At 37.1% G+C, this 26,804-nt stretch overlaps 1 protein-coding gene across 1 annotated transcript in view; it reads left to right on the top strand.

The window, feature by feature from the left end:
* The first annotated feature begins 486 nt into the window (after nt 1–486).
* Nucleotides 487–26,804, top strand: part of USP6NL (USP6 N-terminal like) — a 148,340-nt gene continuing 122,022 nt past the window's right edge. The window contains exon 1 of the mRNA XM_059404088.1: nt 487–576. Coding sequence (XP_059260071.1) covers nt 573–576 — 4 coding nt within the window. The 5' untranslated portion in view covers nt 487–572. The remainder of the gene's footprint in view (nt 577–26,804) is intronic.

The following is a 26,804-nucleotide window of genomic DNA, read 5'->3' as shown; positions in this document are numbered from 1 at the left end:
ACTATTAGAGAAGGAAGGGAACTATTAGAGAAGGAGGAGGAAGGGAACTATTAGAGAAGGAGTTATAGGAATAACTTTGGTCGTTTTATTTTGATAGTTTATATGAATTATTTATGTGTAATCCAAAAAAATCTAGCAGCTGTGATATGCTATATCTACCCAATATGGAGTGCTTCCTTTCTAGGACTCACTTATGTGGGAAAGGGGGAAGGAATAAGATTTTAGTAAGTGAAGACCAAGGACACCTGTTAATAAGTTTCTGTGTGATAATTATTTTATACACAGTATTTGCTTTTGAGATAACGTCTTACAAAGGAAAGATGAATGTTAAAGATTGATAGGTCTTTTTTTAATATTTAGATGACACCAGAGTGTTCTTTTAGAAATAGAAAATTGTCAAAATGATTATTTTCATTACCTTTTAGAAGATTTTATTTTAAATGCTGACCTTTAGAAAAGATGATTTCTTTCTCTTTGTTTTCTGACCAGGACATGTATTCTTCTGAGAAGCTTTGGGCAGCAGATTCTGGTTTACTCTCCGATCGGGACAGCCTACAGGGACATTTCCAGTCATGAGTAAGTGTCCATCTTTGTTTTAATTTCAGGGGCCTCAGGAGCATTTGTGGAGTACTCAAAGAGAAGAAAAAATTTGTTATGGGACAGACTGGAATTATGTCACTTCAACAGAGATTATATAATCTGGTTCAGCCCAGTTGTGCACCTGTCTCTATTAGAACAAGGAGATCCTTTCTGATGTTTCATTTATTTGGAGAAGTTAGATGTGCTGAGGAAATCTGTGTCGTTAATTTCTTGGCTGATTTAGTTCTGTTCCCCAAAATATTCTGTTGACTAGTCATTGGAAAGGGACTTGTTAGAAATATGAAGAGGGAAACAGACTCATAAATATAGAAGACAAGTTAGTGGTTGCCAGAGGAGAAGTGGGTGGGGGAAAAAGAAATAAATTTGAAGAGGGAAAATTTAAGTTTAAGTTGACCTAATTAGCAGAGGTTTAATTGTGTGAAGCTTAATCATTAGATAACATGTGTCAGTATTGTATTTAAGAAAAAAAAAGATGTCTTTGATAGTGTCTTTGGTGGAATGAGAAGCAAGTATATCCTAAAAGACTTCGCAGATTTGATACAGATTTTATGTTCTCAGTCTAAGGGGATTGTACTATATGTAATATTTTCTGCCATTCCTATCCACTATTTCCAATGAGGAGGAGAGCTGGATTTTACTCTTTTGTATTAACTGTTTACTTTTAGAGAGTGAGGGAAGAATTAAGATTTTTACCCTGTGATCATATGAGAGTTTTGATGTACTTTAAAAAAAGTACAGCGTCTCTGGTTACGAGAACTTTGGCATAGAGTGAGCATTTCCTACTGGGGAATATAATGTTGGAGAGTTCAAAAATTTTCACATGTAATTCATAATGATTATATTTATTTTAATCCGAATAGTTATTCTTAACATCGATTGAAATAATTAGGCTGTTTTTGACAAATGAAAATGAGGCTGTTGTTATTGTGAAATCTTTGAGTGCTTTCTGCTAAGAATAATATTGCAAGAAATGAGCTCTGATATTTGAGACTTTTCAGTGGGCTACTTTGTCAGTGGTGTGCTTTGAATAAACTAGGATAGTTGCTAGATGAGTTCAAATACAGATTAGAGGGGAAGCAGCTTTTGATATTTCCACTCCATTGATAGGAAATTTTGTCAGAACGTTTGTCTACCAAAGAGTGCCAGCTCATAGTAAAGATGGAAGTAGGAATTTATGAAGACTAAGAAATGTCAGGCATTTTAACTTAAAAATGCTTACTGCACTTTGGGAAATTTTCATTTTACTTTGTAATCTTAGTGTTCAGTTAGCATCACCATTACAGAGTTCTTTGAGGCCAGGTATGCTCTTTCATTTTTGAATCTTAGAGTCTAACAGTGTCTTGTATGCAGCTGCCCTTAAAAATTCAGAGCCCTGTGTGGACAAGGGCAGAGGTGCGGGATAGCTCGTTAGGTGACTAATAATAAATTGTCTGATCCTTGTACAAGTTTTTACTTGTAAACACAATGGCTGTATTTCATTTGTAATATTTTTGTCTTTTTTTATATCCATTAGTTCTTTTCTCATTTCTGCTTGTTTTTATTTTAAAAATTTGGTTCTTTTATTAGTCTTTTATCTCTTTGTGGATCTTTATGTGCTTATTTTGAAGTCTCTTTCAGATCACTTGATTTTATTTTTTGTTTTGTCTCCAGTGAATTTATATTGTGGCTGTTGATGCTGTTGGAGTTTTCATCATGTTCTGCAATTTTGCAGGCTCATTCTGATGAAAATTCTTTCTCTTTCTCCTAGGTCTTTGTCTTTTTGTGATTTTCCCTGCTGGTCTGGCAGCTTTGCAGTTGTCTCTGCCTGCCTTTGGAGTTCCCAGATCAGAATCAGGTCTTGTGTTAGTGGATCAGAGCACCAGCCCCGTGGTGATGCTGGTGATATCACAGATTCTCTCACCGAGTCAGCTGGCATTAGGTCAGCAACTTCCTCAGTAGTGGCTTCAGCACGCTTAGCTAAAAAGCCTTCTTCAGTCCAGTTTCTTAATCCAGGACTAGTGCCACTCCTGCCCCTGGTTTAAGGCAAGGACCCTGCTTTGCACGGAACTCCTTTATGTACAGTTACCCCATGGGATTTACTTCCTGCTGCCTTTTCCTGCTTTGGGGCCTCACACTTGGTGTTCCTGTTAGATTTCTGATCGAGAGATGTTGAACATGTTTAGGGGCATAGGTGGGTCATTTTAGTGACTTGTTTTTTATGTTTTATCTGGTTACTTCTCTGCGTATTGTGAAGACCAGAGAGTCATAAAGAGTGAACATATAATCGGAAGTTTATGAACATAAAGTTCAAACTTCTTACTTTACGTTGAAGATTAGAAAGCCCCCAGCCAGTTTCTGCTTAGTTCCCCAACTCCTAGGGTTCCTCTTTGTTATCCTTGCGTCACGTTTCCTTGCTAGTCGAGCCCCATCATGCTTCCTCCTGTAGCACCCTGCTTGCCTCACTCTAGTTCCTGTCCTACTCTTCAAAATCACACAGTTGTTCATTCTTATTTTCATGTAGTGTAAGATCCTTGAGGCCAAAGATTTTTATTACTAGCATGAAACACTTTTCCTGGCACTTAATAGGTGCTCAATAAATAACGCATGGCTTTGGGTGTTCCTAAGTAACATCCTTTAGTATGGGGTAGCTGTTCCATGTGTTACTATCTTTAGGTGAAATTTAAGCTGATCCCATGTGAAGGGAGATTGAGGGCTGGGGTGAGGGGAGAGAGAGAGAGAGAGAGAGAGAGAGAGAGAGTGTGTGTGTGTGTGTGTGTGTGGAGTGTGGCATAGGATAGAGTGTTGGCGAGGAAGTGAGACAGTGTGAGAAAGGCATGGAGGCATAACTCTGCGTGGTTGAGCATTTGGGAGCATAGAAATGAGGAATGACGTAGAGACAGGGAGAGAGAAAGCTGGAGGAGGTGTAGTCAGGGTCTGAGGCAGGGACGTTCAGAAGTTCGCATTTCACCCTGCAGGGCTTAAGGAGCTGTTGAAGGATTTCAGTTAGGGGAGCAACTGAAGATTTCGTTATGGAAAAATTACTCTGACAAATAGACATTTTTGTTAGATATAAGTTAAAAAGATTGGTCATAGGCCATATTTGCCTTGTAGCTTTTTTCTTAGTTTTCAGCCCATTTTAGACTTTCTTTGAAGTAGGCTGTGAGTTTCTTATTCCTGCCAATGTGACGCCTTTCTGTACTGACAGAAGTCATTCTTGAGTAGACCACTGTGACCATAGGTTAGGGAGTGTTACTGTGTCTGTGTTAAGATGTAGTTTTTAGGGGGTTGTAAGTTTTCAAAATGGTGGAAACTGAATATATCAGAGTTTTGGTTTTTGAAAAAAAAAATAGTGAAGAATCATAGTACAGGTTAAAAAATAGGAAGATACATCTTTGAAGTCTAGATAGGATTTCCAAACCTGCATCTGGGTGAGAATGATGGGTAACTAAAGTTTTGGGGTTTTTTTGTTTGTTTATTTTCTTCAGTATTTCTGTAGAGATTAAAAGAAAGGTTGATACTTGTTATGTCTGGGTGGGTTTTTCTCAGAAGCATTTCCTAGCCCTTTCCGTGTCATGAACTGTGTGGTGGAAGTTGTCCTGCATGCGGGTAAGCTGATGGAGCTGTGCGGGGCTCCGAGGCAGTGGGCTCTGCCCCCTCAGACCAGGCTTGTGCCCAACTGTCCTGTAAGGGGCAGGGATCCCTTCTCTGCACACCTGGGCACGCCTGGGCACCCTAGTTGGGATGCCCCAGCTAAACCCTAGAGAACTGCTTAAATGTTTTAAAATGTTTTTCAGCTTTTGCTCTAGATTTTTATATATTCTGCCCTATTTTGAGGCAAGATATTTATCTGGTGGAAAATGTATTATGTGTGTGCTATGAGTTGTGCATTTCATTGTGGATTGTTGACTGTTACAATCCACAAAAAGCCTTTTGATTTTTAGTGCTTAAATTGTTTCTGTTTTTCTGTATTTGCATATGTTGCAATGTTAAACACTTGTCAACTTTTTTTTTTTCAAAGTTTTGTTTTATCGGGTGGTGCCCAAGATAAAGTATTTATCTGAAAGTTGTTATACTTAAACTGGGCTATAATTTGAAATGGACCTCTTAGATCTGTAATGGAGATTGTAACAACAGGAGTTGTTACACAGCATTGTACAACAGTTTCCAGATGATTATTTTGGTGGAGCAGGTTAAACAAAAACAAACCTAAAAAACACCAAAACCCAAAAATGATTATTTAGGGTACTATTTAATTTTATTTTAACAACTTTTTTTTTAACAACTTTTAACATGAAAAAATAAAGTTTATCTCCTCTACTGTTTGTAAATTTTATCATACATACTGTATTTCATTTTCTTTAGGAAACTTTGGTTCTGTAAGTAATAATGACATATTTTCTAAGAGAGGACTTCTGTGTCAAGTTTCTTCTGACTTGGCAATCCAGGAGTGAATCTTGCACTGGAGTGTTTGATCCGCCCTTTGGCCTAAATAAAGGAGTGAGTTTTTTGACGTCATTTCTGAATATGAAACATTTCTCATTTAAGTGAGGAAAATGTAATGGCAGTGAATAATTTGGGGTGTAATCTGTGGCTTTCTAACAGAGTAGGAACAAATACCTTCATTCTGCGGAGCAGTACACTTTAAGTTCATGCTTAAGTGAGAACAATTTAATATTTGTTAGAACAGATAATGTTATAAATAAGTGATAGATTACTAAGTCCTTCAGGGTGGCAGAAGGATTCTTCTGAGTCTTACTAATGGAACGAATAATATAAGGCTTTCCCTAAGTACTGGCTAAAATTTCTGTGTAGGATAATTATGAAGATATATATCTTGTTTTATGGAAGAGATGTGTACCTTAGAAGTTGGGTAGAGGTTACAGAAAAGAAAACTTACGTTGAATTGTGTTTTGAATACTGGGGTATTTGCATTTAACAGACTCTTGAAAGAAATCCCTTTGTAAACTGTACATATCTATTTGTTATATTAAGACATTTACGCTTGATAAGTTTGGATTTTGGCAGATAAAATTTTAAATGTTAACTAAAGTGAATATATACTTGACCCTTGAATAACACAGGTTTGAACAGTGCCAGTCCTCTTGTATCGTGGAAGTTTTGGATGAGTACGATATAGGACGGTATGGTGACAGATGGTAGGTAGGCCTGTGGAGAGCATAGCACACGGAGTTAGAGCTGTCGGACCCCTGTATGGTACCCTTGAAACTAATGTAACAGAGTGTGGTGACTCTACTTAAAGAAATACAGTGCAGTACTCTAAATGTCTTTTCCTCTTGATTTTCATAATAGTTTCATCTCTCTAGCCTACTTTATTGTAGGAATACAGCATGCAGGACCTCTGAGGAAGTATATGTTAATCAATTCTGTATCTGTAAGGCTTCTCTTCCAGAGTACTTAACTATTAGTAGTTAAGTTTTTGGGGACTCAGAAGTTAAAGGCAGATTTTCAAACTGTGTCAGGGTTCGGTGCCCATAACTCCCGCCATGTTCAAGGGTCAAGTGTAAAATCAGAATTTTCATGGTGGGGGGTGGGGATTTGGAAGTGTATGGAGAATTTCTGGTTGTCATAGTTACTGGGGAGACCTGCTAGCATTTAGTGGGCTGGGCCAGGTACAGTGTATACCAGTCTGTGTTGAGAAACAGCCTGTGTCTAAGCCATCAGAGCCGTGGCACAGTACACTGTAGGTGCGGTGGTGAAGAATGCCAACAAAAATTGCTTCTCAGATAATTTATTTGATCAGTTTCTTAGTTTAAGGCACTTCACTGTGTTAGTACTGACATTTGAAAATGAAATAAACTTTACTTTTAGCCAGTTTATCATCTTTTGACCACTTGCTGCAAAAAAAATGAGTAATTCTTAGTTTGATAACTGTGGGAAATTTAACATGATTTTAATGTAGTATTTCTTATAGAGTATATTCAATTATAGCATTCAAATATAAGTATAGTATTAAGTTTTTATTGAGATGATTTGCATCATCTAGTGTCTTCTTGTTTTGATAGGTTTTCAAGCTTGTAACAAGAAAAGCTGTAACATTTTAGAACCCAAATTCTTCATATATCTTTTATCCAGTGTACCTATTGTTCACACTTTGTCCATTTAATTCTTTTTTTTTTTTTAAGGTTTTATTTATTTGACAGAGAGAGATCACAAGTAGGCAGAGAGGCAGGCAGAGAGAGAGAGGAGGAAGCAGTCTCTCTGCCAAGCAGAGAGCCCAGTGCGGGACTCGATCATGACCTGAGCCGAAGGCAGAGACTTTAACCCACTGAGCCACCCAGGTGCCCCATGTCCATTTAATTCTTTCCTGGTCTCCCTTTTTCTTCCTCTTTGTGTCACACACACTAACACATTTACATATATATAAAATAAATTGGTTTGTAGTTAAACAGAACATTTTCTATGAAAATCTAGTTTTCTTTTTTATCAGAAGTCATTTAAATTTGTAGCATAAATGTCACTTACTGTACTATTACAATATAATGTCAGTAAAGCTTCTAAATTACTTTTCCTAGCTAAATCTTAAAATTTCAAATCATTTACCTGCTATTGTTGTTTAAAAATGACATTATTTACATAGGTTTTGCAAGTCTGTCATTAACATTTTTGTTTTAAGCTACAATATATTGCATAATATAGATAAACTTGGTATCTAAATTAACTTTAATTGAAATTCTTTAGTATAACACAAACTAGTGTGCTCCAGCCTCTTTATAATAGTTTTAAGATACTCTGTTTTTCTTTTTCTTTTTTCTTTGACAGAGACATAGTGATAGAGGGAACAGAAGCAGAGGGAGTGGGAGAGGGAGAAAGCAGGCTTCCCTCGGAACAGGGAGCCCAGTGTGGGGCCCAATCCCAGGAAGGCAGGTGCTTAACAACTGAGCCACTCCAGCGCCCCAAGATACTCTGTTCTTAAGAGAAATTCTTTAAAATCCCATTTTGAGAGAGTAAGTTGTCCAGTAACAGTCTTCTTTAAGGGTCCCAGAGACCTGGATTGGCTTTGCTGTTAACTAGCCATGTTAGGTCTGGCCATTGGCTTGACCTCTTAAATGTGTCTCCACTCTCCGCCCCACTCCCCCCACACCTCCTGCTGCACCCTTACCCATTTCCTTGTTTTAAATATGGGGACTGGCCTACATTGTCTGGAAGCCTTCTAGTTCTAAAATTTATGATAATATCTGTGAGAAAATTTTCATTTCCAATTTTGCCTGGTAGGAACACAGCTATTCAGTGAAACGAGAAATGCCTCTGTTAGACTAAATTAAGAAAACTTAAACATGCAGTTTTCAGGGTTTGGGGGCCTACATCTGTTGCTCCTTGTTGTCCTGGTTACTTTCAGAGGCACCTTGTTCCAACTGTAGGCACGTGTTCTCTGTTCTTCCTGCTTATTCTCTAGGCAAGTAGAGATGGAGCAGAGTATTTATTTAAAATTAATGCTCTTAAATATTCATCATGTTATCTCTTTCATTAATTTCAGAAAATATTTTGATTTATACAGTTTATACTTGAATCGTGTTATTAGAACTGATGTACTGGCTTAAAATTTTCCATTTCTCTTTTACATTAACTTCTCTAAAAATGAATTTCTGTATGAAAATATTATGGAATGACTTTTGGTATTTCTCATTTATTGAAAGACATAGTGGAAAGCACACCTTAGTAAGTGATTTTTTTTTTTTTGTACAGTTGTTTATACAAATTCAACAAAGGTAAAACCACATAAGGGAAGGTCTAGGGAAAAACACCTTACAACAATGGCACCAAGGAAGGCATAACTTTACGCTAGGAAATAGCTGTGTTACAAACCTTAAGTGAGAACTCAACTCACTTCAAAGGAGAGGAAAAAGGAAAAGAAAGGCTGTGTTGGATCATTTCTTCTACTTCTTGACTCACTGTATAAATTAGATCTGTGTAGAGCACAAGAGCTCATGCTGGATGCAGAACTCTCCTGAGTGCAAAGGCTGAAGTCTGAATTGAAAAATTTTGAGACATAAGTGAATTTTATACAGAGGAGACTTGGCAAAGTGTCTTACTTCAACTATAACTAACATAAGTAAGTGATACGTATTATATGGTCTGGCTAATCTACATATATTAATATTCAGTGTTTTTTTTTTAATAGAATCTGGACAGCTGTATATTACACTTTTTTACCTTAAACATAAGTAGATGTTTTCTGGTAAGGGAATTTGAACCCGTCAACGTGGATGGTGCATGTCGTTATATAATTTTTTCCGCCTTTCCCAGAAGTGTGGAATTGATATTTCCAAGCCTGTATCTTTCTCCCTCAAAACTGATCTAAAATAGTGTTTTGATATTCTATTCTTTTTTTCTTTTTTGGAGATTGACAAGGTGACTATGAAAGTAATTATTTCTAGCTTCTCATTAAAGCTGTTGGTTAGAAGGAGTCAGGAATAGAGTGAAAGCATCTTCACTCTTCTTCCCCTATCCCAGTCTCCTTCTCCCTTTGAGCACTGAGTCATAGGTTAGTTATTAAATTCGTGTTCAGAGATAGTGGTCATGTGTAGGCAGTTGATTGTAGAATGCTATTTTTTGCCCCTGAATTCAGAAGCTGACTTTGCTGGAATTACCTAGGTACCCTGGAGTCGAACTAGTTTTCTTTCCTACTCACATGTTTGGATCATTCAGAATGTTAAAGCATTCACTTTAAACAGTGAAGCATGGAAAGATTTCAGTAAGACACTGATGTACACTCATGTTTCATTTGTATTAAATTGTAGAGCATTTGGTGTCACAATGTCTTTTAAAAAATACAGTTGCCTATTGAAGATTCTAGAAGAATAGGATAGAAATGGAAGTTATAGGACATGTTAGTAAGGGTTTTGACAGTCTCCAGTAAAGTACTGTGTTTGATGTCTTCACTGGTTAACCTTGTTACGTTCTAATGCAAAGTGAAGTAGAATATGATTAATTCTAATTTAAAAGAAATTTGAGAATGCACACATGTACACACACACTAAGTTTTTATATAAATTCATAGTAGTTGGTCTTGTGTATTTTCTTTAGATAATAACTTTTTGTCATTTGCTTTATGTATTGTGTAGATCTAATGAGGTGGGATGTGTTCTGGATTAGGAAAGGAGGGGCTGGGTCTTACCCGTGTGGAAAGAACATTGCAAACTTGCAAACTTGTTTACTCATGACAATTTTGGTACCACAGAATTTGAATTTGATTTTCAAACCAGCTTGAATTTGTTGTTTTAACTGTATCAACATAACTTTATATGCCAAATGATTGATTGATACTATTAAAATATGATCACTAAAATGTATTTCATTGGCATGCTTTGTTATAAAAAAAATGTTGTTTCTGATGGTAAAAATAACCTAGATGCTATTTAAAAGAAGGTTTCTTTACTGCTAAGTAAGGGGAAGTCTTCCTTGTCACAGAATCTCCTGAGGAAAGATGCTTCTCTATTGTTATGGTCTTGGTCCAGGTTACCTCGTATAGAGTCAGCAGGGCCATTTTGACTTTCTTGTTTTTACCCAAATCAGCCTTAGACCTTTTATGGGAACTTTGTACTTACATGTACCTATAGGTGTATGTACTGATACATATGGGGAACATTGCCCAGGACAGGAGAATCCACTCCAACTTTTTAGGTACCCAGACTGACTGTTAAGAGGAACTTGGGTCTTAAATGATTTCTTAGTAGAGGTAACTCTGTAGTTAAAAAAATTACTTTAAAATGTTTGATATGTGGGGCGCCTGGGTGGCTTGGTGGGTTGAGCTTCTCTCTTCCTTTGGCTTGGGTCATTGTCTCAGGGTCCTGGGATTTAGCCCAGCATTAGGCTGTCTTCTCGGTGGGGAGCCTGCTTCCCAACCCCTCCGCCTACCTCTCTGTCAAATTTAAAAAAAAAACAATCTTTAAAAAATAATAAAATAAAACGTTTGATTTGTATTACAAAGGTGAAGTCATTATTGTCTTTTCCCCTAAAATGTGCTGTAAAATTATTAGCCATCAGAAGTTTTCATCTAACTGTAGAGATGTGCTTTTCTTTCTTTTTTAAAGATTTTATTTACTTATTTGACTGAGATCACAAGTAGGCAGAGAGGCAGGCAGAGAGAGAGGAGGAAGCAGGCTCCCTGCTGAGCATAGAGCCAAATGCGGGACTCGATCCCAGGACCCTGAGATCATGACCTGAGCCGAAGGCAGAGGCTTAACCCACTGAGCCACCCAGGCGCCCGAGATGTGCTTTTCTAACTCAGTGCTGAACTGCATTCTGATGGAAAATGACATTGTTGAGATCTGCAAAGTTTTCCTTCTTATTTCTTCCTTTGATTAGAGTGTATCTCTTTTTAGCATGTGAAATTCTGCCTCTCTTTCCCAACCAGTGCAGCTTAATTTTTTTTTAACAGGATCAATTCTTTATTTTTTTGTATTTCTAAAAATATATAAAAAATTTCATATATACAAAAAATTATTTTGTAACTATTTGAAGTAGGTTGTATGTATCACACTCCTCTACCCATTAGTCCTTCAGTATGTAGCTTTGAAGAACAAGGACATTCTTTTTCGTAACCACAGTAAAGTGACTACATAGGTGAATTATGTTTATCTATTCTACAGTCCTTCTGTTGTTGTTCAGTTTCCCAGCAGTGTCCTGGAGAGCAGATCTGGAGAGCAGTGCAGGGCCCATCTGGGTGTTACCCACCAGCTTCATTCCCTCTGTAGTCTCCTTGAACCTGGGACAGTCCCTCAGGAATTCTTAATCCTTCACAATACTGGTGTTTAGAGTAGCCCTCAGGTGAGGGTTGTCTGGGGTGGGGGTGGGGGGTTCCTCCAATGAATGGGGTCTTTCCTAACGTGTGTGATGGTTTGGAGGCATTCCTTCAGGAAGCTTGTCTGGAGGAGAGAGGAAGACAGCATGGTGATCTCTCCGCTTTTTTCCATTTAGCTCTTTAACAGAAAAATTTCCCATTTCTTCCTTAGTTGAAATAGGATTCATAATGTTGCATAAGAATGGGATTTATTGTCTGCTTTACTAGTTTGTTTTGCTTTTATTATGAAAGCTTGAGAAAAAAGGTGGTGAGATATTTTCTAGAATATGAGATTGACCTAGAAAGGGGACAACATTCAACTTTTATTGAGAGAAGTTTCTTTCTGCACAATTCCCATTTTGAATTATGTTGACAAAATCTCAAGATGCTGTCGAACAAATACTTGGAAGGTAAAAGGTGTAGCAATATTGAATTGGCTTTGTAGCAGTAAACCACGGAAGCTCTTTATCGCTTCTCTAAGGATTAGCTTTTCTTATAACCTGGTGCCTCTTTGTCTTTGTCCTAATAAATTTTCCTCAGCTAAAAATAGAATAAATGAACGTATCAAGTCTGATTCTTGTTAGGTTTTAGAGATTTATGGGTTATATTAGATTTTAATGTGGAATGTCAGGATAGTTACCATCTATAGTTACAACTCTTAAAAGTTTAATAATTGTAGGGTGTAGTGAAAGCTGGAAAATTTTGGAGTATTGCAGAGTATAAGAGATCTAAATCTTGCTTTTTTGACAACTTGGAGACACATGATGCTGTAAATTGATTTCTTAAAAGAAAAGAGTCATGGTGTTTAAATCTGATTTTTAAGACAAATTTTAAGGAAGGGAATATATGATTTTGAATAAAAAATATCTTTCAGTATTAACAGATACGAATGAGCATCTCCAGGTATACTGCTGCGGGGTTGGTCTTTGGGGATATAGACGAGAACAAGATGAACGTGGTTGGTGGCCTCTAGAGCACAGAACTGGTGGGTAAGACGAGTAATGCACAAGTAGCATGGTATGATTAATATGAAAAGGGAATGCAGGAATCTGGGGGTGCGAGGGAACCTATCTGCAGGAAGGGCAGGAAGACTACTGTTAGGAAATCACATTCCATCTGAGGTCTGGCTAAGTGAAGAGGAGGAGGGAGAGATTTTATTTTGTCTTGTTTTTTAAAGATTTATGTATTTATTTATTTGAGAGAAAGAGCATGGTCCTGCATGCGATGGGGGAGGGGCAGAGGGAGAGACTCTTTTAAGCAGACTCGGAGCTGAGCACAGAGCCCCATGTGGGGCTTGATCTTCTATAACCCTATCCCCCTTCTCCCGACCCCCCTCCCCCCAGCAACCCTCAGTTTGTTTTGTGAGATTAAGAGTCTCTTATGGTTTGGGGGCGCCTGGGTGGCTCAGTGGGTTAAAGCCTCTGCCTTCGGTTCAGGTCATGATCTCAGGGTCCTGGGATTGAGCCCTGCATCGGGCTCTCTGCTCAGCAGGGAGCCTGCTTCCTCCTCTCTCTCTCTGCCTGCCTCTCTGTCTACTTGTGATCTCTGTCAAATAAATAAATAAATAAAAGTCTTAAAAAAAAAAAAAGAGTCTCTTATGGTTTGTCTCCCTCCTGATCCCATCTTGTTTCATTTATTCTTCTCCTACCCCCTTAACCCCCCATGTTGCATCTCCACTTCCTCATATCAGGGAGATCATATGATAGTTGTCTTTCTCCGATTGACTTATTTCACTCAGTGTAATACCCTCTAGTTCCATCCACATCGTCACAAAGGGCAAGATTTCGTTTCTTTTGATGGCTGCGTGGTATTCCGCTCGTGTGTGTGTGTGTGTGTGTGTGTGTGTGTGTGTATGCGCGCGCGCGCATACACACACACCATGTCTTCTTTATCCATTCTTCTGTTGATGGACATCTAGGTTCTTTCCATAGTTTGGCTATTGTGGACATTGCTGCTATAAACATTCGGGTGCACGTGCCCCTTTGGATCACTACATTTGTATCTTTAGGGTAAATACCCAGTAGTGCAATTGCTGGGTCATAGGGTAGCTCTATTTTCAGGGACCTATGAGATTTTTATCTGAGCCAAAACCAAGAGTCCATGCTTATCCGACTGAGCCACCCAGGTGCCCTGGGAAAGGGTTCTGAATAGAGGGAACAGATTGCGTGAAGACCTGGAGTTGAGAGGTTGAGATTAAGTTTAGGAAATGAAGGAGAATTTAGCATTGGTAGAATTAAGTAGTGGGAGGAGATTAAGTTTGTAATTTTAGTTTAGATAAACACCACAATGTTGCCTCCATTTTATATTTTATTTCACCTGATGTCACTGAAGCTAATCTGTTTCCTTCATCTTTACAGTCCCCTTTTCCTGTTGTTTTTAAAGTATAATCATGACAGTAAAGTAAATGCATTTTGGAGATAGGGAGAAAAGAAACTGTAACCCCCTTACATTAAAGCAGGCTTTTGCTTTTTCGCATATGACCCTGTGGTCTTACCAGATAACGCGTGTATGTATGTGTGTGTGCGCGCGCGTGTGTGTATTTTTAAGATTGATTTATTTATTAGGAAGAGAGTGGAGGGAGGGGCGGCGATGATGCTCAACTGACGGAGCCACCCAGGTGCCCCCAATGCTATATATTTTTATATAATTGGATTCATAATGTATATACAATTTTATATTTGGATTTCTGACATTGAGTTGTATTTAGACAGTTCTCCTATTTCTATAATTGTTTTTCTTTATTCAAATTCCTAATTATCATATTCATTAAACATAATGATGCATGGTAACTTACTTAACTGTTTCCCTATTGTTTGGTTATTTAGGATGCATCGGTTTTTAAAAAATATTTACACAATGATTATCACTGGTGAATTTGCCCCTTTTCTTAATAAAACTTGAGTGAATTCCTTAGGCTAGATTTACAGTACTGACATGTTTTTGCCTATGTCTGCCTGTCTCTCTTAAAAGACTGTGCTAATTTACAGTTACTGTGGTAATTGGTATCCAAGGATATATTTCACTATGACTAGTTTAGTAGGCTCAAAATGGCATTAAGAGTTGCTTTTAGTTGCATATATTTGATTTTTAGACAGGGTAACTTTTTTGTCTAAATTGTAAAATACATATAACATAAAATTCACCATTTTGTTTTTAAGTGTACGGTTCAGTAGTGTTTAGTATATTTACATCGTTGTGCGACCAGTCTCCAGAACTCTTTTTATCGTGGAAACCTGGCGCTCTGTGCTTATTAAAGAACTTACTAAGCAACTTCCCATTTCCCTTCTTCCATCCCTTGGCACCCACCATTCATCCTACTTTCTGTCTCCATGAATTTGATTACTCTAGATACCTCATGTAAATGGGATCAGACAGTATTTGTCCTTCTGTGACTGTGTCATTTCACTCAGTGTAATGTCTTCATAGTTCACCCATGTTGTGGCAGGCGCCAGAATTTCCTTCCTTTTAAAGACTGAATAACTATTTCATTGTTTGGATTACCCCATTTTGGTAATGGACAAGGTGGTCTGCTTCCACCTTTTGGCTATTACGAGCAATGCTCCTATGAGCATAGGTCTACAAATGTCTCTTGGAGGCTCACCTTTCTTTTGAGTATATATCCAGTTCTTTTGAGTGTATACCCAGAAGTGGAATTGCTGGATCATCTGTTAATTCTGTGTTTAATGTTTTGAGGAACTGCGTATCGTTTTCCATAGTGGCTACGCCATTTGACCCTGCACAAGGGTTCCAGTTTCTCCACATCCTGGCCAACTCTGTTGTTTTCTGTTTTTTTGATAGCCGCTGTCCTAATGGGTGTTGAGGCACTATCTCATTGTTAGGATAACTTTTTTCATGTGTTCACTGTTTATATTTTTTCTGGTATCATATCCTTTTAAAATAGACCTTTCTACCAAATGCTTATTGGAAAATCAGATTTTTAATGCTGGATGATGCTTTTGTATCTCCAAAAATTTATTTTGAAGCAATTTAGTTTTTCAGTATGTGCATTGGAACTTTAATATGGTTCTTTGGGGACATGGGTTATTTGGTGATGGTTAGCAGAGAGACACAATGCATAGTATCCAGAAAAGTCAGAGAGAGGAAAAAGGTTTCATAAAGGAAGGAAAAGTGGAGAGTAATAGGTACCAAAGATCAGTTTTGCCTGATGTATTGTTCTGTCAGGGACTCTGTTGGTGGTCTTACTTCCTGTTAAAATTAATGTATTATGGTGAATTTTAGATTCTGTATAGGGGAAACTCCAGAAAGATCTTTTTGAGTGTTAGAGGGACTTCTAACACAAAACACTTTGGTAAATTCTGTGGAAATTCCTATGTCTTTATATTTTTTATACATATGTGTATGTGCATATGGACATTTGATCTTTGATGTTATATTGAATTATTCATCTAGATTGAATAATGATTTATTCTAAGACTTGACTGCTTTTCAGTATGTGTTTTTTATGGTAATGAATTTTTAAGAGCTAATAATGTTATTTGACAGCTTTGTTAGAATCTGGGGTAGGTCAGATTGTTTGGATGGTGTGTTTGAGTTCTTGATTTTGAAATAAAGTCATATTTAAATTTCCTCATTATGCCTAAAAAGCCTATTTACCTTGTAACTTTTTTGTCCATCTGCGTGTGGCTTTGGAAAGTCAGAAGAGTCAATTTCTACATAAAGGAGAGCTTTCTTTAAAAATTCAAAATGTGCTAATTCAGGAATTGGAATATGTTCAGTTACAATGTGCTGTGTGTATCCTTTAATTCCTGCTATTTTTCTACTTAAGGACACTCTCGTCATTCTGTTCTTACTTGCAGGAGTTATTTCAATTGTAATTCAATGGCTAATTGTGTAAATGTGTTTAGTGTCAGTTTCTTTTGGTGGCGTGGAAGGAGGTTGATCACCCTTGTAGTACCAGCAACTAGCATTGTACCTGGGCCGTGCTTAATAGTTTTTTATGGATGAGCAAAATTTTATTGCCTTTAAAATGAACTTGCGATATGTACATGAAGAATTTCTGGGTGTTATGAGGATAAATTGGGATAATATATTTTCATTCTCCACGTTTTTGAAGCGTACTTTGAGCATATTTATGGCAGTTTCCGCTGAGCCACAGAAAGTACAGAAGCTTCTACCAAGCTACCGAGGTTTCTTGGCTGCTTGTTAAAAGCAGAATGAATTGCCCTTTTATAAAATACCTTTAAAAACTGGGTTTGAAAGAACTTCTAACTTAATTACATTAATACAGTTACTTTCGTTCATAAGCAGTTACTGCCATCTAATATGCTTTGAGATTATGTGAAAGAGGGATAATGTCATCTGTAACACATACTCTGTGGCTCTCCACATACTGCAACGTCAGGACATTTTTATTTTTATTTTTTTTTATTTTTAAAGATTTTATTTATTTATTTGAGAGAGAGACAGTGAGAGAGAGAACATGAGTGAGGAGAAGGTCAGAGGGAGAAGCAGACTCCCCGTGGAGCTGCGAGCCCGATGCAGGACTCGATCCTGGGTCTCCGGGATCATGACCTGAGCCGAAGGCAGTTGTCCAACCAGCTGAGCCACCCAGGCATCCCAACTTCAGGACATTTTACCTTCCTATCTTTTTTTATTTTATCTTACTTTTTTTCTGTGAAAAAACCTGCAAAGATAGTTGCTTCACTTTGACAGTGTTGATTTTTAAATACCCCATATAAATGATTAGGAATTACTGTAAGATCACCTCAGCACTATTTAGACAGAAAATATTATAGATACTTGGTATGGAAAAAGGAATATGGACAAAAGTCAACAACGTTTATTTTTATAATCAACATACATTTTATTCCATATTGATGAGTTTATAGTGATTGGTTTTCAAAATTGTAGAACAAAGTGTTTATATCCCACCTGTAAAAGCTAAGTAGAATGACAAAGGAATGAAGTATATTAAGCTGATTTATTAACCCAAGAGGAGACCGGTCAGAAATGGGTTTATGGTTTGATATTCAAAAGCCTTTTTCTATTTGCTGGTCAGTTGATGTTCTATTTACAGATCGTTTTTGTCACAACAAGTGTGGCCGCTCACATTTATTTTTTCTTCCCTCATTTATCTACATGTTCTGGAAAAACTGACAGTAGTTTAATTCTAAAATATATTTCCAGGAAAGCCAAAACAGTTTTCTGAAAAGTGTGTAGAAAAAACCCTAAATCATTGCCAAGAATGGAAAGATGCTGGGTTGTTACTCATATGATCAAAAAATTTTTTGGACAAAACACAGTACAAATATCCTTGTCTGTGTTTATTTTAGAAAAAAGATGTTGATGAAGTATTCTAAAGTGTGAAAACATACCGATTCCAAATCAGTATATATAATGTTACCTCATTTTTGTAAAAGCAACCAAAACATACACAGGTAAGTCTAAAAGGTAGTCTCTGTATGGTGTAGGTCTAAGAAGGATTTTATTTTATTTATTTATTTAAAAAAATTTTTAAAAAAGAGATTATTTATTTATTTATTTATTTATTTGAAAGAGAGAGAGCATTAGAGGGGAGAGGGTCAGAGGGAGAGACAGACTGACTCCCTGCTGAGCAGGAGCCTGATGGTGACTGATCCTGGGACTCCAGATCATGACCTAAGCGGAAGGCAGCTGCTTAACCAACTGAGCTACCCAGGTACCTGAGATATTTTCTTTTCTTTGGGTTTGTTTTCATATACTTATTTCCTACTGTGAACCTGCATTATTTTAGTAATAAGAATAACTATTAGAGATGTATATTTACAGAAAGAAGAAGATAGAGACCTTTTATTTATTTTTTTAAAAAGATTTTTATTTATTTATTTGATAGAGACCACAAGTAGTCAGAGAGGCAGGCAGAGAGAGAGGAGGAAGCAGGCTCCCTGCTGAGCAGAGAGCCCAATAGAGACCTTTAAAATTAGTTTGTAATACTTTAAGATTCTAGGGTGTTGGTCTGAATTATCTACAGCATTATTTGTGGAGAATAATAATATAATTTTATTTTAAGATATAGTGATTCTCCAAATTTCTTTTCACGTGGGGCCAAGAAAGATGGTCCAGTGAATTTGTTTATGGTTTTATTAAATGAATGAGAGAAAGAAAAGAAATGAGATCAAAGTCAATCTTGTTTTCTTTCTTTTCCTGGTGTTTTGTTTGGTTGGTGAGTGAGGAATGGTAGAAAAAGATTTCTCTACTCTGCCTAACTGATTTTTCTTTATATCATTTGACATATAATTCCTGGTTTTGATCCCCTTTGAGCAGAAAGAAGTTGACTTTGGCTTTGTATTTTCATTGGGAGAAAGGAAAGTGACATGACCTGGAGCGTTCCTCCGCCTGTGGCACTTCTCTCTGGGCTCTTGCCTCATTCTGGGCCCTCCCCGGCTCTTCCCTTTGCCCCACTCTGGGAATGCTGGATTGGGAAGTGATGAGGAGGAAGCTTTTGGGGGTTGTCTAAAGTTTGTGGTTTTGAGGGTGGCCATCTTTAAAAAAAAAATACAAACATAGGAAACAAGATTGAAGAAAGAATTTTTCTTGGCAGAAAAGAACTAGCTCACAGTTGGTTGCAGGTAGTCCATTGGGAGGACACAGATTCTATTTCTTGTCTACGGAGCCACATTGGAGCTCTCATGTGTAGCAATATTTTTGTCTTAAGCACTCCAGTTAAACTCTGTACTTTTTTGGATTTATCGTTGCATTGTTTCAGATACCGATTATGAAGTACATATTAAATAAGATTTTCAGAGACTATGTTTTAGAACACTTTTAGGTTTATAGAAAAGGAGTGGAAACTGCTAGGTGTTCTCTCATATCCCCTAAGAATACTCCCACCTTCCCGGTTTCCTCTGTTACTAACATCTTGCATTTGTATGATTCATTTATGGCAGTTGATGAGCCAGTATCAGTGCATTCTTGTTAAAGTCCATAGATTAAATGAAGGGTCACTCTTGGTGTTGTACGTTTTATGGGTTTTGACAAATGTATAATGACATGCATCTACCATTACAGTAGCATACAGAGTAGTTTCTCTACCATAAAAATTCCCGGTGCCCCCCCCCCCCACCCCATTCATCCTTCTCTTCCTCTCCCTGGCAACTATTAATCACTTTATTGTCTCCATAGGTTTGCCTTTTCCAGAATGTCGTATAATTAGAATCATACACTATGTAGCCATTTCAGATGGGCTTTCTTTACTTAACCTTTAAAGTTCCTCCATGGGGTGTGTGTGTGTGTGTGTATGTGTGTGTGTGTGTGTGTGTGTGTGTGTAAATAGCTCATTTCCTTTTACTGCTGAACAATATTCCATAACCTGAATGTAGGAGTTTGTCTGTCCATTCATGCCCTGAAGAACATGTGGTTGCTTCTAAATTCTAGCAGTTACAAATAAAACACTGCTGTAAACATTCGTCTACAGGTTTGTGTGTGGATTTAAGTTTTTAACTTATTTGGGTAAATAACAAAGAATACGATTGTTGCATAAAATGGTAAGTGTTTGTTTAGTTTTGTAAGAAACCACCAAACTGTTTTCCAAAGTGTCTGTATCATTTTGTATTCCTGCCAGCAGTTAATGAGAATTCCTGTTCCTCCACATCTTTGGCAGCATTTGGTGTTGTCAGTGTTTTACATTATAGTCATTCTAATAGATGTGTAGGGGTATGTCAGTGTCTTAATTTGAAATTTCCTAATGACATGTGATGTTGAACCAACTCTCTTCATATGCTAACTTGCCATCTGTGTATCCTTTTTGGTGAGATGATATGGAATATTTAAAAACCAAAATATTCATTTTTTTAAATAGTAAAATGTGTTCTGTGTAGAAAAGTATAGTAAAATGAAGATAGTGAAAATTGATATATAATACCACTGTTTAGAGGAAAAGTGGTTGGTAACATTTTGGTGTTTTTTCTTTGTGCATACATCTTTCTGTGTGTGTGTGTGTGTGTATAATTAATTCTGTAATAGTTGAATAATAATAATGGAATCATAATATTTGGACCTTTCATGTTTACTTGTACACATTAACTTTCCCTATGTCATTCTTCTAGAACAGTGGTCCTTGGCTGAATGTTTGGATCATTTGAGGGAAACTTTAAAGTTTATGATGTTTGGGATGAAGTCCAGATCCCTGTAGATGGACCAAGGCATCATACTTTTTAAAACTTCCCAGGGGTTTTCAATTTGTAGTGTAGATTTAAAACCATTGGTCTCAATATTTAAGAAAAAATATAACTCCTCAAAGATAACATGAACTGTGATAGCCTTTTTATAAAGTTTGGAACAACCAAACAGCAACACAGGGGTCCGTGTGTGTTTGTGTGTGTAAGATGGGGGAGGAGAGAGTATTAGATCGATTGATACAAGGGAAATCAAGGGAATCAAGGGAGTTTTATTAGAAACTCTTTTTTTTTTTTCCCCTAGATTTAGAATGTTTGTTACTTTGGGTTGAAGCAGAAGGGTGGGTTAGTGGTTGGGGGGACTGTAGATTAAATGCAGATTATTGTTAATGTCCTAGTTTTTTGCTTTGTTTTGTTTTGTTTTGTTTTTCGAGTGGTTGCTTTGTGGTGTATTATTAAAAATAAATAATTGAATGCATAAATAAAACCGGGCCGTGCACGGACCCATGATAAGATCCAAGGAATGTGATTAAACCAATTCTTTGTGCCAGAGGGCCAGTAAGGAAAAATAATAGATTAGCAAAACTATCACATTCCTCTTATAAGTGTATCTAGTAGGGTTTGATTTTCACAGTGGTTTGATACCCAGTGCCATCCAGTTGAAAAGTGAAGAAGAATGGGGAGCCTGGGTGGCTCAGTTGGTTAAGTGTCTGATTTTGATTTCAGTTTAGGTTATGATTCCAGGGTCATGAGATCAAGCCCAGTGTCTGGCTCTGTGCTGGGTGTGGAATCTGTTTAAGATTCTTCCCATTGTGGGTATTTTCTCTCTCTTAAAAAAAAAAAGAAAAAAAAAAAAGAAAAAAAAAAGAAAAGAAATAAACAAGCTATGCCTTAGTAGCCAGAGATTTTATATACTTTTCTCTGAAATTCTGTATTTATTCTACTTTCCTCACAGAGGTCTTTCCTAATATACTTTGTCAAAGCAACAAGTATATGATGAATTTTGATGAATAATTTTTTACTTTAAATGAACTTTTAGCTGATGTTACTTACTGTGCTTGATTAAAGGAATCATTGGGTTATTTTTGTTCCCATCTCCCATGTTTCTCCTGTTGGAGCACTGTGCCACAATGAGGTGCCTGAGGGTTGGCCTTTTTCTTGCAAAGTGGGTCAAAGGTGATTGCATCAAGGGAGATGGAGATGGGCCCCTGCTGCCTGCGTCTCCTCAAGCAGCTCAGCTGTAGTGATGAGTACATGTACAAGTTAAGGATCTGGAAATTAATTCTTTGAAGAGTGCCTATGCCAGAGTAAGCCCAGAGGTATGTGTGTTTTCACAGTTTGCATTCCAGGAGGATGCAGAATGATCTTTGGGGCAAAGGAAGCATATGAGAATGCATATAAATGTGTGTATGTGTATATACACATACACAGACTTATCAGAGCACTTATACAAATGTGGAATTATCTTTTATATTATCTGAGCCTTTAAAAATCTTCTGCTTTGTATGATTTCAGTATACATAAATATGAATATATACCCTTTATAAACAAAAACATATATGTAGATTGGGCAAAATACTCAGAATTTAAGTTTATTTTGAAATAATTTCAGACTTAGGAAAATGTTGTAAGAGTGACACAACAATTCTCTTATTCCTTTACCTGGATTTGCCAAATGCTAAGATTTTACCACATTTATTTTCTCATTCTGTATTAATATAATTTTTTTCTGGACCCGTAGGGAGTATATTGAAATATTTACCCCTAAATGCTTCAGGGTGTCTTCCTAAAACCCAGGATATTCTGTTATGTGCAATGGTCATAGTCAGGAAATTAACACTGATAAGCTGTAGATGGTGTTCACACTTTACGAGTTGTCCCCAAATGTCACACATTTTCCCTTGTCCCTGGTCCAGTATCTAACCTGGCATCATGTGTTCATTCTAGTTAACCTGACTCTTGAATTTCCTCTGAACTGTAATAGTTCCTTTGTCTTTCTTTGCCTTTCATAGTCTTGACATTTAAAAAAAAATATTTATTTGTCAGAGAGAGAGAGTGAGAGTGCACAAGTAGGGGGAGCAGCAGGCTGAGGGAGAAGCAGGCTCCCCGCTGAGCAGGGAGCCTGATGCGGGACTCGGTCCCAGAACCCTGGGATCATGACCTGAGCTAAAGGCAGATGCTTAACTGACTGAGCTATCCAGCTGCCCCGATCTTGACATATTATTTTTATTTATTCATTTTTTAAAAGATTTAATTAAGTAATTTGAGAGAGAGAGTGTGTGAGAGATAGAGATCATGAGCAGGGAGGGGGGTAGAAGGAGAAGCAGACTCCTTTAGGCAGCGGGGCCAGTACAGGACTCGATCCCAGGACCCTGGGATTATGACCTGAGCGGAAGGCAGACGCTTAACTGAGGCCACCCAGGTGCCCTGATCTTGACAGTTGAGACTACAGCTTTGTTATATCTACTCGATTATAGGTAGTCAGATACATTCACTGTTGCAACATGTGATTAAAAAAAAAATGAGAAGAGAATGAGAGAAACAAGAGAAGCTATTGGTTGCGTAGCAGAAGTTAAGGACTGACAGTAGTGAGTCAAACTGATTGTGATTTTTCATTTTTGAAACTAATACTGTTATCAGGGAGATAGGGTGATGATAATTGAAATTTGTGGAAACGTGAATATAGATGGTCTTCTCTTTATTGGTCAGAGATCTGGAGGAGAGAGTTGACCGAAGATAATGCCCTATAGATCCCTCTCCCTGCATGGAAGGAGAGATACAGTGGGAGAGAGCAAAGCTAACAGAAAGTAACTTTCAAAAACATTATGTTTTTCTAGAAAAGTGGAAGTGATTTTTCTGGAGCTGGAAATGTGAAGACATGAAAATAAAGTCAGTGTATACCTAACATCTATTTCATGTTCTGAACTGCCCAGGAGATGGGGCCAAGGGTAGAAAGACCTGGGGGATCTTGATTTAAATGTTGATTTGTTTGTAGTGGGTCTGCAGAGGGAGTCCAAAGAGCACAGTTTTGATTTGAGGTTTGAAACTTGGTCATTGACTCCTCTGAACTTTCTGATTTAGTTTGCAAGTACAGATATCCTCTTTAAAGATAACAGGTAGTTAGGACAATTGCCCAGTTTTGTCCTCCATTTGCAAACAGTTTCTCACTGCCATGGATCTGTAATCTGATGTCTTAAATTACCACCCATATGGAGAATACATTATGGGCGGATATATATGCACATGTTATAGCACCTCTTTTTTGAAGAGCTGAAAACTTCACCCTGAATTTTAAAACTATCCATTTTGACAGGAAAGGCGTGATATCAGAGAAAGCAGAAGTCTTTGAGTTTTGGATTCTGTGTTTTACTTCCAACCCTGGTTGATTGACTGTGTACCTCGGTTGTCCAATTGGAAAATGGGAAAATAACAAATTAGCCTTCAAGTGTGTAGGCAAAAGTACTGCCTTTGGTTTCCTCCCGGATCCATTACGTACTGATACATTAAGAATATCAAAATGATGAACGGGAAAGAAGGGAAACTAGGAAGACAGTTGGCAGTATGGTAAGGGGAACAAATTGCTGGTGGAGATTCACTTTAATAAACAGAACATTTAATGACATGAACCCGATGTCAGTTCTCTCTCAGTTAAGCCTCTAGGTTGACTTTGACTGTGTGGTAAACAGAATATGTATTGAAGGTATTCAATATTAACAGCATTGGTGCAACTTGGTTGTTGAAAACCGAGTGGTGAGAATGGTGGTTATGCTCAATTTCAAAAATCTCGCCCATGCCTCTTCTGGTGAGGCCAACGAATTTACAAACCCTGTAGGAACTTCTAGAGTGAAGCATGAATGTGGACTTCTCCTCAGGGCCTAGGATGTCAGTCAGAGGTGTCTGTGTGAGGAGGAGGGCAAGGAATTTATAGGACAGTTCTTGAAATTTCATATCTGTTAGGCAGACCTGGGAGCTTGGAGTTAGCCAGATAGTGCTTTATTTTTATCCGCATTTTACTTTCTGCATTTCAAATATGAGATTTTTGAGAAATGGGAAAAAAGTATTAAGGCTTTGCAGTGCAGGGTATTTTGGTTGACTACTGAGTGCTTTTAAAAACTTGCACATAGCATCTGTGATCGGCTCTATGAGAATTTATAGCATAGCACTTTGTTTCTCCTGTCATGACTTTTGTGGGAAAATGTTTTCATTCACTGTGCTTGGTGATTTGCAGCAGATCACCCACATTTTGTTTTGTTTATAACCGGTTAATGCTTTGTAAAATGGTACATTTGGACTTTGAGGATGGTGGTTTTCATATGTGCTGAAATCACTTTGAATCCATTTCAAGAAGATACAGCCTATCCTTCCGTTTGGTTCTTATTAACTGCTTCCGAGCCTGCATGGATAGCTAAGCAAAGCATGTAATGTGTTTCTCTGAAGTTCAACTGTGCTCCTGCCCGAGCTTCCTGAAAGCAGAGACAGCCGTGAGCTCGTGGTGATGAAACCTGTTGGATTTCTGGAGGAAGCAGTGGAGTCTTTGGCTTGTTAACTAGCAATGATTCAAGTCTTGCAGATTGTGAAGGAGCTGGTGACACCATCGAGGCAAAAAGCAGCCCGAGTGAAGGAAGGTAGGAACATCGTCAGAATGAACAGCCGGAGCACTCAGGGGTTTTTACAAATATCGACCTAAAGAACAGCTTTATAAGAAAGGAGTTTTGAGGTTTTTTGCTCTTCTTATATAATGGTACTGAAAAGGATCAGGTAATGGCATAACTGTAAACCCGTCTTATTATTCCGATTTTTAAATGGCAAATTAGAAGCATATCTTCTTATTAAAAGGGATGAAGGAGAGGTTATGACATATCTACTGCAGTAGTATTTTTCACACTGGAAAAATCCTCTTTTATTATGTATTTTGGAGGAGGGAGAATAATTTATATAATCCTCTTCTTAATTTTAAAATATAAATGTTCATGGCAGAAATCAGAAAGGAACAAGCTAGGATTCTTCCTGTAGCAGGGCAAAAGAACTAGATGGTTCTTATTTGTGTGGCCAGCTGATGAAATAATAGTTACAAATATTAATTCAGCCACTGAATGGTAGGGTTTTTTTTTTTGCCTTTTTCAGTGAATAGTTACTTTTTTCTGTTTAGGATTATATGCTTAATCAATGCTGCTTATATTTAAGATAGTTTTCTATTTATAGCCTGTGTCAGTTTGGGATATGTTGAAATCCATTTTCAGAACCTTTCTAAGTTCCACGTCTGACTTACAGATCTTAAAATGAACTAATGCAGATATACCTTTGAAGAAGTAGTTGTGTTTTTGCTTTTTTAAACATTTGAAATAGTAACTCTCCAAAATGACAATTGGGAATTGACTTAACAAACATAAGTTTATAAACTTAGTTTATAATGCTGTCAGTTTCATGAATTTAATCTATGATTTAAAATCAGTCAGTTGATAAATTTGTATATCAGCTTTTTCACATGTAAAAGATGTAGCATTCTGTCTTTATATGATTCAAATAGCATAAATATACCTCAGATAATATAAAATACAGATTATTTTGGATTTTTAAAAAAACTTGAGATGATCTGTGTTTGAAGTAGATCTTATGAGATTCCTTAAGTCTTGTGCAACATTATTTGGGGTGAAGGTATGAAATGATATTGTGACATATACTATAATTAGCCACATGTAGAGTACTACAGCTGAAAGAAACCCTAGCCCATCTTGTCTTTTCTTCATTTTATGGAAGGACATGGTATTTAAATGGACAAAAATGCATGTCAAAAGGCAGAGAAACTGTTGTCATTTACCTTTGAAAAAATAATATTTAGGATACTTTACAATTACCTCCTGTTTTCTACTTTATTTCTTATTTTTGTTCTATAATAAAAAGTACTGTCTTTCTATCTCTGAATAGCAGGATTCTAACAATTAGGCCACGGCTTTTACTAATTCAAGGGAATATAAAATAGTTAATTTAACTGCAATCTGTTTGAAAATGTCAGATTCATATGGTTTAACCTTTACAGATGGATTTTTTTTTATTGGAATGTTTCTTTTAGTTTATAAGTTTTTGGTCATAATCATAATTACTTGGAATACACCCAGGGAAAAAAAGTAGTAATATTCTTGTTTTTCAGAATGCATATACATACACAGCATAATCATATTTGATAGGAAATGCCATATGAATATAGAAAAAATAGTACTAAAAGATGCTATATACTAAGTAGTAGAACAGCTTCGGTTCTTAGATTCTTTTTCTTATTTTTTTTCAGGCAGAATTTTCTGTGACCAGGAAAA

Source organism: Mustela nigripes, chromosome 6 (genome assembly GCF_022355385.1).
Source record: "Mustela nigripes isolate SB6536 chromosome 6, MUSNIG.SB6536, whole genome shotgun sequence".
In the NCBI taxonomy this organism is placed as follows: Eukaryota; Metazoa; Chordata; class Mammalia; order Carnivora; family Mustelidae; genus Mustela; species Mustela nigripes.
The sequence above is the reverse complement of the archived record's forward strand: the minus strand, read 5'-3'. Positions and strand labels throughout refer to the sequence as shown.